The sequence below is a fragment of the Cimex lectularius genome, unplaced genomic scaffold, assembly GCF_000648675.2.
Source record: "Cimex lectularius strain Harlan isolate CLEC.00 unplaced genomic scaffold, Clec_2.1 scaffold252, whole genome shotgun sequence".
NCBI lineage: Eukaryota > Metazoa > Arthropoda > Insecta > Hemiptera > Cimicidae > Cimex > Cimex lectularius.
In genome coordinates this window covers 80,991-94,595 of record NW_019392777.1, presented here as the reverse complement: position 1 = coordinate 94,595, position 13,605 = coordinate 80,991, and the positions used below count along the sequence as shown (strand labels likewise).

At 43.7% G+C, this 13,605-nt stretch overlaps 2 protein-coding genes across 2 annotated transcripts; one reads left to right on the top strand and one right to left on the bottom strand.

The window, feature by feature from the left end:
* Positions 1–2,363: 2,363 nt before the first annotated feature.
* LOC106670760 (venom carboxylesterase-6-like) lies at positions 2,364–4,678 on the bottom strand. Its single transcript, XM_014401343.2, has 9 exons — positions 4,603–4,678; positions 4,248–4,355; positions 4,079–4,182; positions 3,893–4,024; positions 3,693–3,837; positions 3,282–3,643; positions 3,073–3,226; positions 2,608–3,013; positions 2,364–2,554 (listed from the first exon to the last, which is right to left on the bottom strand). The coding sequence occupies exons 2-9, from the start codon at positions 4,306–4,308 to the stop codon at positions 2,398–2,400; spliced, it is 1,521 nt and encodes a 506-aa protein (XP_014256829.1). The 5' UTR covers positions 4,309–4,355; positions 4,603–4,678; the 3' UTR covers positions 2,364–2,397.
* On the top strand, positions 4,673–13,364 carry LOC106670759 (esterase E4-like). Its single transcript, XM_014401342.2, has 6 exons — positions 4,673–6,208; positions 6,268–6,399; positions 10,861–11,004; positions 11,063–11,633; positions 11,686–12,085; positions 12,138–13,364. The coding sequence occupies exons 1-6, from the start codon at positions 6,032–6,034 to the stop codon at positions 12,274–12,276; spliced, it is 1,563 nt and encodes a 520-aa protein (XP_014256828.1). The 5' UTR covers positions 4,673–6,031; the 3' UTR covers positions 12,277–13,364.
* Positions 13,365–13,605: the final 241 nt, after the last annotated feature.

The window sequence follows — 13,605 nt, the reverse complement described above, 5'->3', positions numbered from 1 at the left end:
CTCTTTTTCATTGCTAACCGTTTCTGTCGTAATAACTACTTTCATCACATCTTTCTATCCTTCATATCTTCTATTAAAACGTGAATGGCTTCTAAAAACATCCTAAACGCGACCATTAGCATGGAAGGCCTGCAGGATGGAGAGGCGCCTTGCGAACTGGTCGCTATGATTTCTGGCAACAAGTATGCCAAAGCATGCGAAGAGGCTCAGGATCTATGTGCTCAAGTTTCAAGGTACTTGCTAGACCCGAAAAGCAAGTGCCCCAAACCAGCAGCGCAATTCATTGGAGAAAGAATTGACAAACTATTGGGCATTATACAATAAACATGTATTTACAGATTGACAGCTCTCCGCTACTGATAATGTACCAGAAAAAATTGTTGCAGCTCTAGCCCCATCGTTTGATAGAGTGGCTGATGAATTCGCAAAGTCATAACTCTACTTAATGCTAAGAAAACTATACAAACATCAATAAGCGTCAAACAATACACCAAACCGCAACAAGCACCATCTCAACAAGGAAAAATTAACGATATTACTAACATCTAGGAAAAGGCAACGGAAACCTGGAGTAAAGTAGTTAAGAGAACAAACAAGCAAAAGTATATACAACCAAATCCAAAATAAAACCCAAATCCAAAATAAAATTTCTGCATGGAATAAGATGAACCTGGCCGCAGAAGCAACAAAATTAAAAGATGCGCAAAGCAAAATCATCCTAATTGATAAACCAGATAATTTAGAATCATCTGATCTAATCAAGCAAGTTAATTAAATGAAGTAATCAATCCGCGCATCACCAAAATCAAACTTCAAGGCATCAGAACAACTGCCAAAGGAGGAGTAGCCATTAAAACTGACAGCCCAACAGATAAAACAGTTGCCGGACAGTAGAACTAGATGTTCCACAGGGATCGGTTCTGGGTCCATATCTGTGGACGGTGTTATTCGATGGAGCCCATACGTAACTAAGCAAGGATGGATAAAGGCACTTGCTTATGTTGACGACATAGTAGTTATAATTCCAGCTGACACTAAATTATATTGAACGAAAAGGCAGAGCTGCGGTCCTACTGAATAACTGGTGCAGGAGAGAGAAACTCCAGCTAGCCCCAGACAAAACATCCCTGATGTTGCTGAAAGGCAGACTGAACACACGCTTCCCGCCGGTTATCAGAATTGATGGCAGGACTATCAAAATGCCCCCAGTCATTTCATACCTTGGAATCAAAATGGCGTGCGTTTTGGGTCAAATGCAGGGCATATAAATGACAAAATCTTGGCACGATTGCAGTAATGCGTTCGCTGTCCGGGGACGACCTGGGGAACAAGAAATATCTATTACAAAGCATTATGTAAAGCGGTCTTTTCATACGCAGCACCAGCGTGGACGCGCAAATTAAGAACAGTAGAATGGACGGCACTGCCGGCTGTTATGCAGTCGTACAGGACAGTGTTGACTGATGCATTGCAAGTTATTGCGGGACACCACCAGTAGATCTTCAGGCCAAGGCTGAGTGCGCGGGAGCTTGCAAACGGATTTCAGCCCTGTATTCCTGCACAAACGGAAGAAAAGGTTCGATCTTCGCTGGATGTTTGGCAGTATTAGGAGACGCCTGAACATGACATATATAAAATCGGACCATTACATGTCGCAGTTGTTAACAGACCACGGAGACTTCTCGGCCAAGCTCCACGGATTTGGGCTGAAAGTCCACTCTGCGAGTGTGGCATACCGGAGACTGCTGACGTGGCCTTGACCTGTGAAAAGTATATGGGCATTCGTACAAGATGGATGTATGAAACTAATGTTGACGGGGCTAGAATGGACTCCTTGCGACGTGCTGTGTCACCGACTAAAACAGAGGGGTATAAACCGGCTGTTGCGCATCGTGACTTTAAATCGAGAAATGTTCTTCTTAAATCAGACTTAACAGCATGCATAGCAGATTTTGGATTGGCACTGATCTTCCAACCTGGAAAACCGTGTGGTGACACTCACAGCCAAGTTGGAACAAGAAGATACATGGCTCCAGAAGTGTTGGAAGGTGCCATTAACTTTTCAAGACATGCTTTCCTCAGAATTGATATGTATGCTTGCGGTCTAGTTTTATGTGAATAAGCCACACGGTGTACAGCACAAGAAAGTCTAATTGGGGAGTATCAGTTGTCTTTTGAGGATGAAGTGGGTCAGCACTGCAAGGTAGTGGAAAGCTTATTCTTAACTTTTGACGGTAGCTCGTGGTAATCCCAATAGTCTTTATGTTTGGTCGACAAAGAAGGTCTATACCCATTTTTCCATTTCATAAATCAATTTTAATCATTCTAGAATGTAATTAGGATTACTAGAGGAAATAATAGCATGAAGTGTCATTATGGTTTATTACAGTATGACAACTATGACAAATACTTGAAATAATATTTCGTCCAAGCATCCATTCTCACGGCCAAATCCGGACTTATGAAGTAGTGGGAGTAAGAGACTGGGTTAATCAGAGGGTCCGTGATGTTGAAAAAGTCGTTGTCTTCGATGAAATGCTTCATTGTGAGATTCCTGGAAAATATTCTTTTAAGTATTAGCACTTTAGGAAAGGGACTACTTCTGACCTTCCGTGTACGAAATCGGCGATGACGTTCCTGAACTGGCTAGCTACCGGTTCGTATTCTTCGCGGTATGGAGGGCATCCGTCATCGATCTTCATGAACGGCACCTTGCACTGCAGTGTGCAGTGCGGAATCGCCCCGCACATCCTGGATTCATACATGAACCCTTCCAAGTTTCCGGGGTGTAAAGAGACTTCAACGCAGGCCGGGAAAACGACCCAGCCGTCTCCGACAGCCTTTTTGATACCCGTTACCAAGTCAAAATCCGGATGGTAAAGGGATGATATGGACTCGGTAAACGGGTAGCGGCAGAATCGCCTCGGCTGCATTCCATACAATGACGTATCATACGAGTACCTACAGTAATAACGCCCGAGCTCTACCACAGATGTGTTATACATAGATGAAACTACAAGGAAGTTGTCAATTAGAAGGATTAGATAATTGGCCTGAACGTTTGACGATTACATTCGTCTATGATGTCCCCTTCGTGTCTCCTCAGACCGATGAGCAGAGAATGGTTACCCTTTTCCTTCGCTTTAAACCATGGCTCGGCCTCAAATGCTTTGAAGCAAACACCAGGCCGGAACGCGTCAAATATATTCCGCCAAAGCCAACGGTTCTGCGGTGAAATTCAACTGTCATCCTATTCACACGTCTTATCAGGAGTGAGGTACCTTTTTGTTAAGCTCGTAGGCATTGCGAACGATATCCTTCGCGCTTTTTTCCCTCATGCATTCTATATTATCGCATTTGAGCGAGTGGAAAAGCTCCTGGGTTTGGCTCTTGGTCCAGCGCTGAAGGGTCATGGCCCACTGGGAGTACCTGAACCCGCTTAGGGCGATCGCCTTTCGCACCTTTCCTTTGAAGTAGCCGTTGACGTGGTGAAGGGCGTACACTGCGCCCCCGCTCTCCCCGGCCAGAGTTATCTTCTCCGGGTCACCGCCGAACATGTGGATATTCTTCAAGACCCATTTTATAGCCATCTGCTGGTCTTTGACACCAAAATCCACCAACGGTTCCCTCCAATGGTCGACACCTGCGTGGTTGTTAAAAAAAAATCATGGAATAAAACAAAAATCACGTACCAAGTGGACCCAGCCGGTATGCCAACGTCACAACGATCATCTCATGATCCATGAGCGGCTCCGGGTTGTATATAGACACTCTGTTGTTCCTCAGAGGGAAAGCCCTTCCGTGGATCCATATCATGACCGGCATCGACTTTTTTTCCTTCAAACGACCGAAATCGTTAACAAATTGAAATAACCTTCACACAATAACGTACGTCTAGTAGAGGAACGAAGACATTAAGGAAGAGGCAGTCTTCTTCACCAATCAGTAAACCATCTTCCGGATTTACCTCCATACAATCCACCCTCCGCCCTATGCTCTCGTTTGTAGTGATTGGATACGGTTCCTTTAAAGCATCAACATGAAAAAACGTTAAAGAACCAATAACACACATACTCACCAGGAAACGCGACTCTGAGAAAGACTTGTGGGCGTAGCGTATACCCTCGAATTTCATGTAACGGGTCCGATTCGTCGTGTAGTCCTCATAACCAGTCAATTTGCCTGTTTGAAACATTGAAAAACAGATCGAATATAAAAATTAAAATTTAAAATTTCCGTAAAGTCACCGATGTATGCTATGGAACCACAAGCAAACAAGAACTTAGTCACGGACACGCATTCGTCCATTCTTTGGCGCTAATTAATGCAACTCGTCCCGACTGATTTTCTGACATCTGAAAAGTTGAGTTTAAATAGAAAAGTTAAAAATCTTTCACGGTTTGATTGCGGAAAATTATCCGTGTAAATCTAAATTTTGAAACTAATATGATCGCATATTAAACGATTATTTTTTAAAAAGAATTTGTCATATAAATCAATAAATCTTTATTTCATTTATGTAAAATTCAAAATTGTGGCACTGTAGGAGAGAGGAGCGGGAGCACGACTTATGATTAACCTAAAGCTGGTACTTTTACTTACCTCTCAGATGTACAAGTTCGCGTTAGTAGGGGAGGTGCTAAACGGCGGACCTGGAGAGAACAGATGCTCGATTCCCCTAAAACCAAATCCTGATAACTTATATAGCCTGACAGTTAGAAAAGCTAATTACCCAAAAGTTACACATTTTACACACCTCAAGATTTCCGCAACAAAAGCTCAGTTTTTAATCCGTTCCGATCCTGAAATTTCACCTCTTCTGGCAGTAACAGGAGCACGTTTCTCCTAAGACCAAATCCTGATACCTTACCTTTTCTTACATTAAAAGGAGCTCATTTTTGTAAAATTCTCCTCCTTCGACGCCGCCTCAGGACCAGACGTGGTGTCCCCTCTTCGTCGCCGTGGTCAGTCTTCGCCGGGGGGCAGTTGGAGCAACTCACTGGCCGGCTCATGTCTGACAGGTAGCATAAAGCGTCTGTCCCTGTCCATATGATCGGACGCGATAGCCAGCGAAGAACGCAGGGCGATCAGTGACATAGTGAGGAGCACCCTCGGGAGGTTTGATACTCCGAGGTCGCGGAGGGCCCACGCGCCCCGATCACGATGCCTTTGGCCGTAAAATACGGCTTCTGGCACCGCTCCAAGAGCACGTCGCGAAGCACCATGTACTTCTCGCCCTTTGCCTCCTCCACACGGCTTAGCGCGTCGCCAGATTCAGATGCCACTGCAAGATCTAGTACATGTACCTCATCTTGATTAGTGGCGACTATGTCCGGTCGCAGCGTTTGCCCATCGTCGGTCCTTAGGGGGAGCTCGACTCTAACTGTGTACCCGGAAGCACGGAGACCGGCGGCAAGGACCTCGACTCAATCGCTGTGGTGCTTTATAATCTTTTCTTTACTCGACGGGCATGTGGACAGCACATGGGAGAGAGATTCGTTGCTAGCCCCACATCTCCTACATTCGGCTGGCAAACTATTGTCTGCTCTCCTCATGGCCTCCCTCGTTCCCATCGAGTTGGTCCTTAGGCGGATGGCCTGGACAAACGGGACTCCTGACGGATCAGATGATCGTCAGAAAGCTACCGGTTGCCCACCATTTACAAAAAGTTTGTTTACACCAATAGATCTTATTTACCACACAGTAGAAAGTACGAACAGGAGCGTAGCCTATCGTGGAGACATAGGAGTCACCTTATCCGGAGGAAAGAGGAATTCTTTTCGCCCATTCCAGACACCTTACATTTTCTGGCAGTAATAGACCATTTCTAATTTTTTAAATTTCTAGCATTGCGGGCATTTTATAATGTACAATTTTACTATTGTTGGACGTGTTTTCTAATAAATAAATAAAACGGCATTCAAAATTAATTACACGCACTTTTAGTATCGGGTTTTCTTAAGCGTCCGTTAAATGTTCAACGGTTCTTTATTAAAAAGAAAACAGGATTGAAAGTCGAGAAAAGCGACCGATGTTACTTACGGCGGAGAACAATACCATTGCTGTATTCCTTGCTGCGTGGCATCACCTGCAGAACATGGCCGGGTTGAAAAGTGGCGACTTAACTGAGTCCTACCGCGGCAGAATGTTCACCTCCTTCGCCGGCGTACGTTATGCCCAGCCTCCCATCGGCGATCTGCGTTTCAGAGTAAATACAACTAATTTTCCAATTTCTTTTGTTTATATTACAAAAAAAACCGTTACCAGGACCCGGAACCGATCAAATATTACTCAGCGACGGGGCGTAAGATCGACTGCCTCGAGGTCGACCAGTCGGACGGCAAGGTCCTCGGTCAGGAGGACTGCCTTTTCCTCAACATCCACACCCCCGATCCATTCGTAAGTTAACGTATAATAGTCCAATTCTTAATACAGATGCGCCACGACCCTTTAAAACGAGTAAATGAAGTTCGAATCAACAGGTAAACTCCTATTCTTAAAAATTCTTCTGCTGAAAAACAGTTAACTGGAGCTCAGCTCATCGTAGAGAAGCAGATACGATAATGATAATTGAGAAACAGGTGCCCAATCTATAATGATAACTGGTGACACGATATCAACCTATAATGAAGAAACAGAAGCTCCTCTTAAAACGGTGGGTCAAGAGCCTAGTTACTACGGATGGACTGAAACTCTTCCCATCATGAAAAAAGCAATCAGATAATCCAGGGATGGACAGGCGGTCAAGTTATGCTGGAGGCACTGATCTCAACTAATGCAAGAGGTCACGCTATCAGAAGGTATAGGGAGGTAACATGTAATGAAGAAACAGTACATCAACCAATCGGAGGGGGTAGCAGAAGTTCAGTTAAAAGAGCAATTAATGGCCAACGATCATTTTATCAGCGACTGGGAACAAAATGCGACTGTTACACACAGTAAGATACGGCAGAGAACCTCGAGAACACAGCCCCTTTGTCTCCTGGGTAATTAAAGTTATTCCGGAAAATGGTGATTAACCGAGGCAAAGTATTCTTGGATTAACAATCATGAGCAGTAAAGGAGTACCTAGATGTCACCAGCTGCTACAATTGCATACAGCCACGCAGTGCCCACGAATAGAGCTAACATGTGCTAACTGCTCTGAGCCTCACAACACTAAAGACTGCCAGGCGACGTATGAGCTGTGTATTAACTGGGCAAGAGCCTGGCTAAGCATAACCATCGGACAGGTACCGAGAAATGTAAGATGCATCTGCGAGCAAAAATTATGCTAGAAGCATAACAGACTACGGGAGAGTAACACAACCTATGGATAGTAGCCCGCAGGAGCCCGGCGAGTATCCCACCGTTTCGGGTAGGGAAGACGCGGAAATAACCTTGCAATAGAAATGAGGAAAGCTAGCTTAGCAATTGCCCAGTTGAATTTTCACGGCTCACTAGCAGTTTGTGATGAAGCCAGAGTATATGAGGAAGAAGCCGATGTCGTGCACAAGAGCCTTGGGTTAGGAGAGTAAATCGAGCAATGGGACTAGCTGCACGTGTTGTACACCCATAAACCCTGGGACGCCTTCGAGCAGCCATTTATGTTATGAATACAAATATAAAAGCCATTACGCTTCCCGAAACCTGCCATGATATGGCAAGTTGTCTCCTAGAGCGTAAAGGAGAATTCATTGTCTTATCGATGCATTGTGACAGGAGACAGGACATCAGAGATAGCGTAGGTGACTTCAATGCGTATAACCCTGCTTGGGGTATTCGAAATCCAACGAGAGAGGAAAGATAATCAGGATATCAGATTAGTCAATACGGATGAGTCTCCGAGCACATACGGCAGTAGATTAGTTCGTCAATAGATTTGATCCTGGTTACCCCGCCATTGTACAACAGTATCTCCCGGTTTAACATCACCATGGAAGCTACGACTAGTGATCATGTGTGGATTAGTGATTGTTAACGCCAATTAATTGTTGAATTTATTTAAAAGATCGCGTTTCGTTAATCCGCACCTGTTTATTGTTTTGCTCAGTGAGTCGGCGTCGGCGGATTACGGCAGATAAGANAGAAATTTTAAGAGGACACACTGTCAAACTCCCCAACGGACTCCCCTTCGCAGTGGAAACCATCTTTGGATGGGTCTTGATGGGAAAAGTATATTCTTCACCAACCAAGGATTCAACAACCTTGCTTAGTACTAGCGTAAAATGTCGCGAAGACCTAAATAACCTCATTACCAGATTTTGGGAAGTCGAAGAAGTGCAAACTGTCGTGCGAACAAATCCCGAGGATGTCAAATGTGAAGAACATTTTTTAAGGACGCATTATCGTGACGACCAGGGTCGTTACGTGGTCGCACTTCCCTTCAAGGCTCAACCGGTCGGTTTGGAAAAATCACGCTTAGGGGCCTTGCAGCGTTGGCAGACGTTAGAACGGAAGCTCTTGAAAGATTCCCAATTAAAACAAACTTATGATGGGGTGATTATCTGGAAAAGGAATGTGCCGTCCCTGCTGTCAATGCTGGTCGGTGTTTTCTGCCTCATCATGGTGTCATCAAGAATAGTACTACAACTAAACTGCGAGTAGTCTTCGACGCGTCATTCACGACAGGCCAAGGTACCTTGAACGATCATTTTTGGACTGGCCCAAAACTGCAAAACGATATTTCGCACGTATTACTCAGATTTCGTTTGCCGCGTTTTGCCATGATTACTGACATAAGCCAAATGTACTTGAGAATATTAGTTTCCCCGTTAGATCGACCGTTCCAACATTTTTTCTATCGGTTCGACTCATCCGAAGCAGTGCAAGAATACGAGTTTAATTGCCTATCTTTTGGACTTTCGTGCGCACCGTACCTGTCACTGCGCGTTCTATCGCAGCTGGTCATCGATGAAGGACGACTCTATCCGCAAGCCTCGAAAGCCTTGAAATCAAATATTTATATAGACGACATTTTAACCGGTTCGAACACCCTTGAGGAAACACTCAGACTCCAACAAGAACTGATTAGTTTATTGAAAGCAGGGGGCTTTGAGTTACAGAAGTGGAGCGGAAATTCCCCTGAACTTTTAAAAATGTACCTACCGCGACATTGGCTTCGTCAGTTCCGCTATCCAATATGGAGGATTCCACAGTAAAATTATTGGGGCTAAAATGGGAATCTACACGGGACGTCATTTCATACGATGTGCAATTACGGGACTGCGTTGGAACCAAAAGGGGTATAATGTCATGTATTGCTAGAATGTACGATCCTCTGGGCCAGGGGTGCTCAAACGGTCGATCGCGATCGACCAGTCGATCGCGAGTGCTTTTTGAATAGATCTCGAGAAGAAAAAAATTTTTAATAAGTAGGTAGGTAACTAAACTACAAAAATGTATTACGTAATAAAATAACACTGCTTGCGGCAAAAGGTGGCTTTATCAAAGGAACGCGCGGCACTTGTCAAAGAAAAGCCGCGTTGTTTCTAGACTAGTAGACAGTACAGTCTAGTCTAGAAACAACGAGAGACAGTACAGTCTAGTTTCGGGCGGCGCGTTTGACGGGAACATTCGAGACTTTCGTTCACGCCGATATAAATGTTGTGCCTGCAGGAATTGGANGATCGCGTTTCGTTAATCCGCACCTGTTTATTGTTTTGCTCAGTGAGTCGGCGTCGGCGGATTACGGCAGATAAGAGTCAGTCGTCTTTCGTTCGTTGTTCCATCGAAGTAAATTTTTTTTCGTTTTTCTCGTCGCATCGTCACCATTTTTCCTCGTCATCGTCATTAATATCATCGCCAACCTGTTCATCGTTGGATCGTCGTTTTATGAGGGAAGTGGTACCACTTTATTAAATATTTGGACTGTTTGCTAGATTGTAATATCGATCGATCGTTAATTTAAGTTCATTTTAATTTTATTTATTTTGGATTTGGATTTGTTTTAAATTTATTCATTTGAAGTTTACAATAGTTTATTTTATTTATTTTATTCGAAGTTGACAATTTATTTTACTTTATTTACTTGAAGTTGAAATCTATTATTTATATTTTTTTCTTTATTACTTCAAATTATATTTTTTTTTAATTTAAAATCAATTGATTGATTTATACCTATTTATTTTAATTGTAATTTAATTGTTTTATTGTTTTATTTTTAATGTTTTCCGTGAAGGTTTATGCTCGCCTTTATGTAGTCCTATCGTAGTGAGAAGGAAGACTGGCATTAGTAGAAACGAGATCGGAGGTTTGCTGGTCCAAAACGACCCGCCCCTCTCCTCAACAGTGATCTTGTAATCAGTGCTAGTAATCAAAGGAAATGCATCCAAAGGGGGTCAGAGGTGAGTGTTTTGGAACAGGAGCTCAACTAGTCAGAGAAGGACAGGAACTCAACTTAAAATGAAGAAACTGGACTCAACTGATCAAAGAGGGTTGAAGTTATGTGGGTGGCACATAGCTCAACTGATCAGAGAGGAACTCAAATAGTTAGTAAGGCACAATGCTCAATTAATCAGGAGGGGCACAGAATAGGAGGTCAAATTAAAATGACGCAACAGTAACTCAATTAATCCGGGGGAACAGGAGCTCATTTTATAAAATTCTGATTCATTCGGAAAGTAGTAACCAGTACTCGTTTTACCAAATCCAATCCTGATAGTTCAACTCTTCTGGCAGTAACAGGAACTCATTTTGGTAAAATTACTAGTCTGATTCATATGTCATGTAATAACAGTAGCTCGTTTTACGAAATCCAAATCTTGTTACTTCCCCCCTGTCAAAACCTGATAGGTATTCCTGATATCGGTCAATCTAGCCACGTCTTTCGCCCAAAATTGAAATTTCCGTGTCTAACGTTGTACCGTTTCTGTCCGTCAGACGAAGACCGGGCTGCCGGTCTTAGTTTGGATACAAGGCCAGGCTTTCGCACAGGGTAACAACAAAGTGAGTGATTTGTACCCGTACAAGCTTATGGATTACAATATGGTCGTCGTCACGATGAGTTATCGGCTGGGTCCGCTTGGTAAAGTATCTATTTATGATGTGTTTTTTTTCGTGTATTTGACGTTTTTGTGCGGTCGGCTTTGCGAGTATGGAGAAGGCTGACTTTACAGGAAACTACGGACTCAGGGATCAGGCCATGGCTATAGAATGGATCATCAAGAATATCCATTTGTACGGAGGCAATCCGTATAACATTACACTCGCCGGTGAAGGAGCAGGGGCGTCGTACGTCCTTCACCACCTCCACGGCGAATTTTCCGGCCGGATCAAGAAGGGGATCGCGTTCGGCGGGTCCAGGTATGCGCCGTGGGCCATCTCCAAGAAGAAGACGGTCGGGAATCGTACTTTAGAACTAGCCCTCGCCCTCGGCTGTGTCGACTTCAACCCTGACTGCTTGAGATCAGTGGACGCGGTCCGACTAGTCAAGACGGCCTACAAACTCCAGAAACAAGGCTCACTGTTCGCCCCTCTAGGTATGAACGTGCTATTCACGTCATCCTCGTTGTGGAATCAAATAATGTCCCACTATAAGACCGTCGTGGACGGAGTCACGGTGAAATCCTACCCTTGGAGACGAGTCGAGCCAAAGACTAGCTTCTCCCTGCTCATTGGTTTAACCGAAGACCTAGGGACTGTCATCAGATCATGTAAGTTGTTCATCCCACAAAAAAATCCTCAGTTTAAACTTTCACATTACAGTCTTCAGTCGAAACAATTGGTCTGAAGAGACGGCTGAGAAAGTTTACAACTCGTTTTATGACCCTGACAGGATCATGGGCATGAGGCGTGCTTTCTACTATCGGTCGATCCGTGCGAAGTTGATCAATGTGTACAAAGGAGGAGGAGCGATGGAAAAGCTTGAGAACATCACGGCCGACAGTTGGTACTTCATGCCCGCGATGGCTGAGGCCAAGTTCCACACGGGGCCTTTCGAGGCTTTCATGGTCAAGTTCAACAGGTACCTTCCGGAATTGAACTGCGAGTTCAGGGTAAGGGCGCCGTTTCTGACCTCGTTCGAAGACTGCCCGCCGTTCGACAACGTTTACCAGAGGGTCGAGGACGAGTCAGTCCAACTCGTGGCGGATTTCATCCACGGAAGGTCTTGTGAACAAACCCGATCGAAATTATAACCTAACGTGTATCATTTTCAGGAAGCTCCAGTTGAAGCAGCACTCCGAAGACAAGAACATCTTCTCAATAACGCAAGCCTTGCACACACCAGTCGCATTCGAGGAGGTCGACGATGGCATCGTGAATAGGATGAGAATTTGGAATAGTCTATTCCTTTAATTGACCCAATTCAAGCGAAAAATGACATGAAAATACAATTTCAATGGCAGCAACAGGAGCATAGTTTGTTCCAAACCATAATCTTATCTTAATACTTTTTATTATCCAGAATAGCAGGAGATCGTTTATCATACAAATAATCAACCTGGGAAGAAACCTTACTTGTACCACCCCAATAGTCTAGGAACAACAGTAGCACCACCTGAATCCATCGAAATCATGACATTCTCGTTAAATAAGAGCATTGCTCTCATAAACGTGATACTATTACTGTTCGGGCATGTCGCACTTAAGAAAAACGCCCGATTTTTTGATGCGCAATATACCCCGCGTATTGCAACCGATTTACCAATCACAACCCTCGTCCCTACCCTTTTCCCAAAATTTCATCCCTCCATGTCTTGTTCCTTTATCACTCACACATTACTCTTGGTACGCCCTGAGCAGCACGATCCTCTTCCGGATTTTCTTGTACAGCACCTATATCTTTTATAAACTGTGGTTTAGTACTGTCGTCCGAGCTGTTAAATGCGTCAAGGTCTTTTTCTTTTACTCTTTTGGGACGTCCCAGCTCTTAAATTTGTATGGACGGTCTTTTTCTTATACTCGTGGTATATCCCAGGATAAAATAATTAAATCAATCCAAGGCGCAAAGTATCAGGAGGTCAGGAGATCAACGGTAATTATCAACCAGATCCCAAATGAATTTCAAAAACTAATCTCCAGGATCAAATGCACAGCTTAATCACAAGCCTAAGCCTCAGCCGCAGGAGGCCGATTCGAATCCTGATAAAAGTTGCAATAGTGCAAGTGTTCATATGGAATACTTGCAGTATCCTGATTCATCTGTAGTCCCCAGAGGAGCATAAAAGTAACAGGAGTTTGTTTCAAACAAATCCTAATCCTGATACTATTATTTATCTACTAGCTACAAGAAGTCTTGTTAGAAGGAAGAAAATGCTTTCTAATCAACAGGAATGGGCAGGGATTCAACCTGCCAGTGAGTAACGGGAGATCAACTGCATCTGTCTCTCAACGCCTTACTCAACATGTGCAATCTTAACCTATACGATGTATTTAAATTAATTTTCCTTGGGGATGTAGGTATTGTAATGAATATTTTTTTATTAATTATTTTTGTTACTTGTTAATTGTAATTTTGGAAATTTATTGTTACTCAATTGTATTGCTTTGTCAAAAAAAAGTATATTTATTGCTTTTTAATAAATCTTGGTACTGAGGATGGCGATATAAGTCGCCGAAAGCTCGGGTGAACCCGGGAGCAGTTCCTTGTTCTTTCATTTCATCCGCCATTTGACCTCCCGAAGA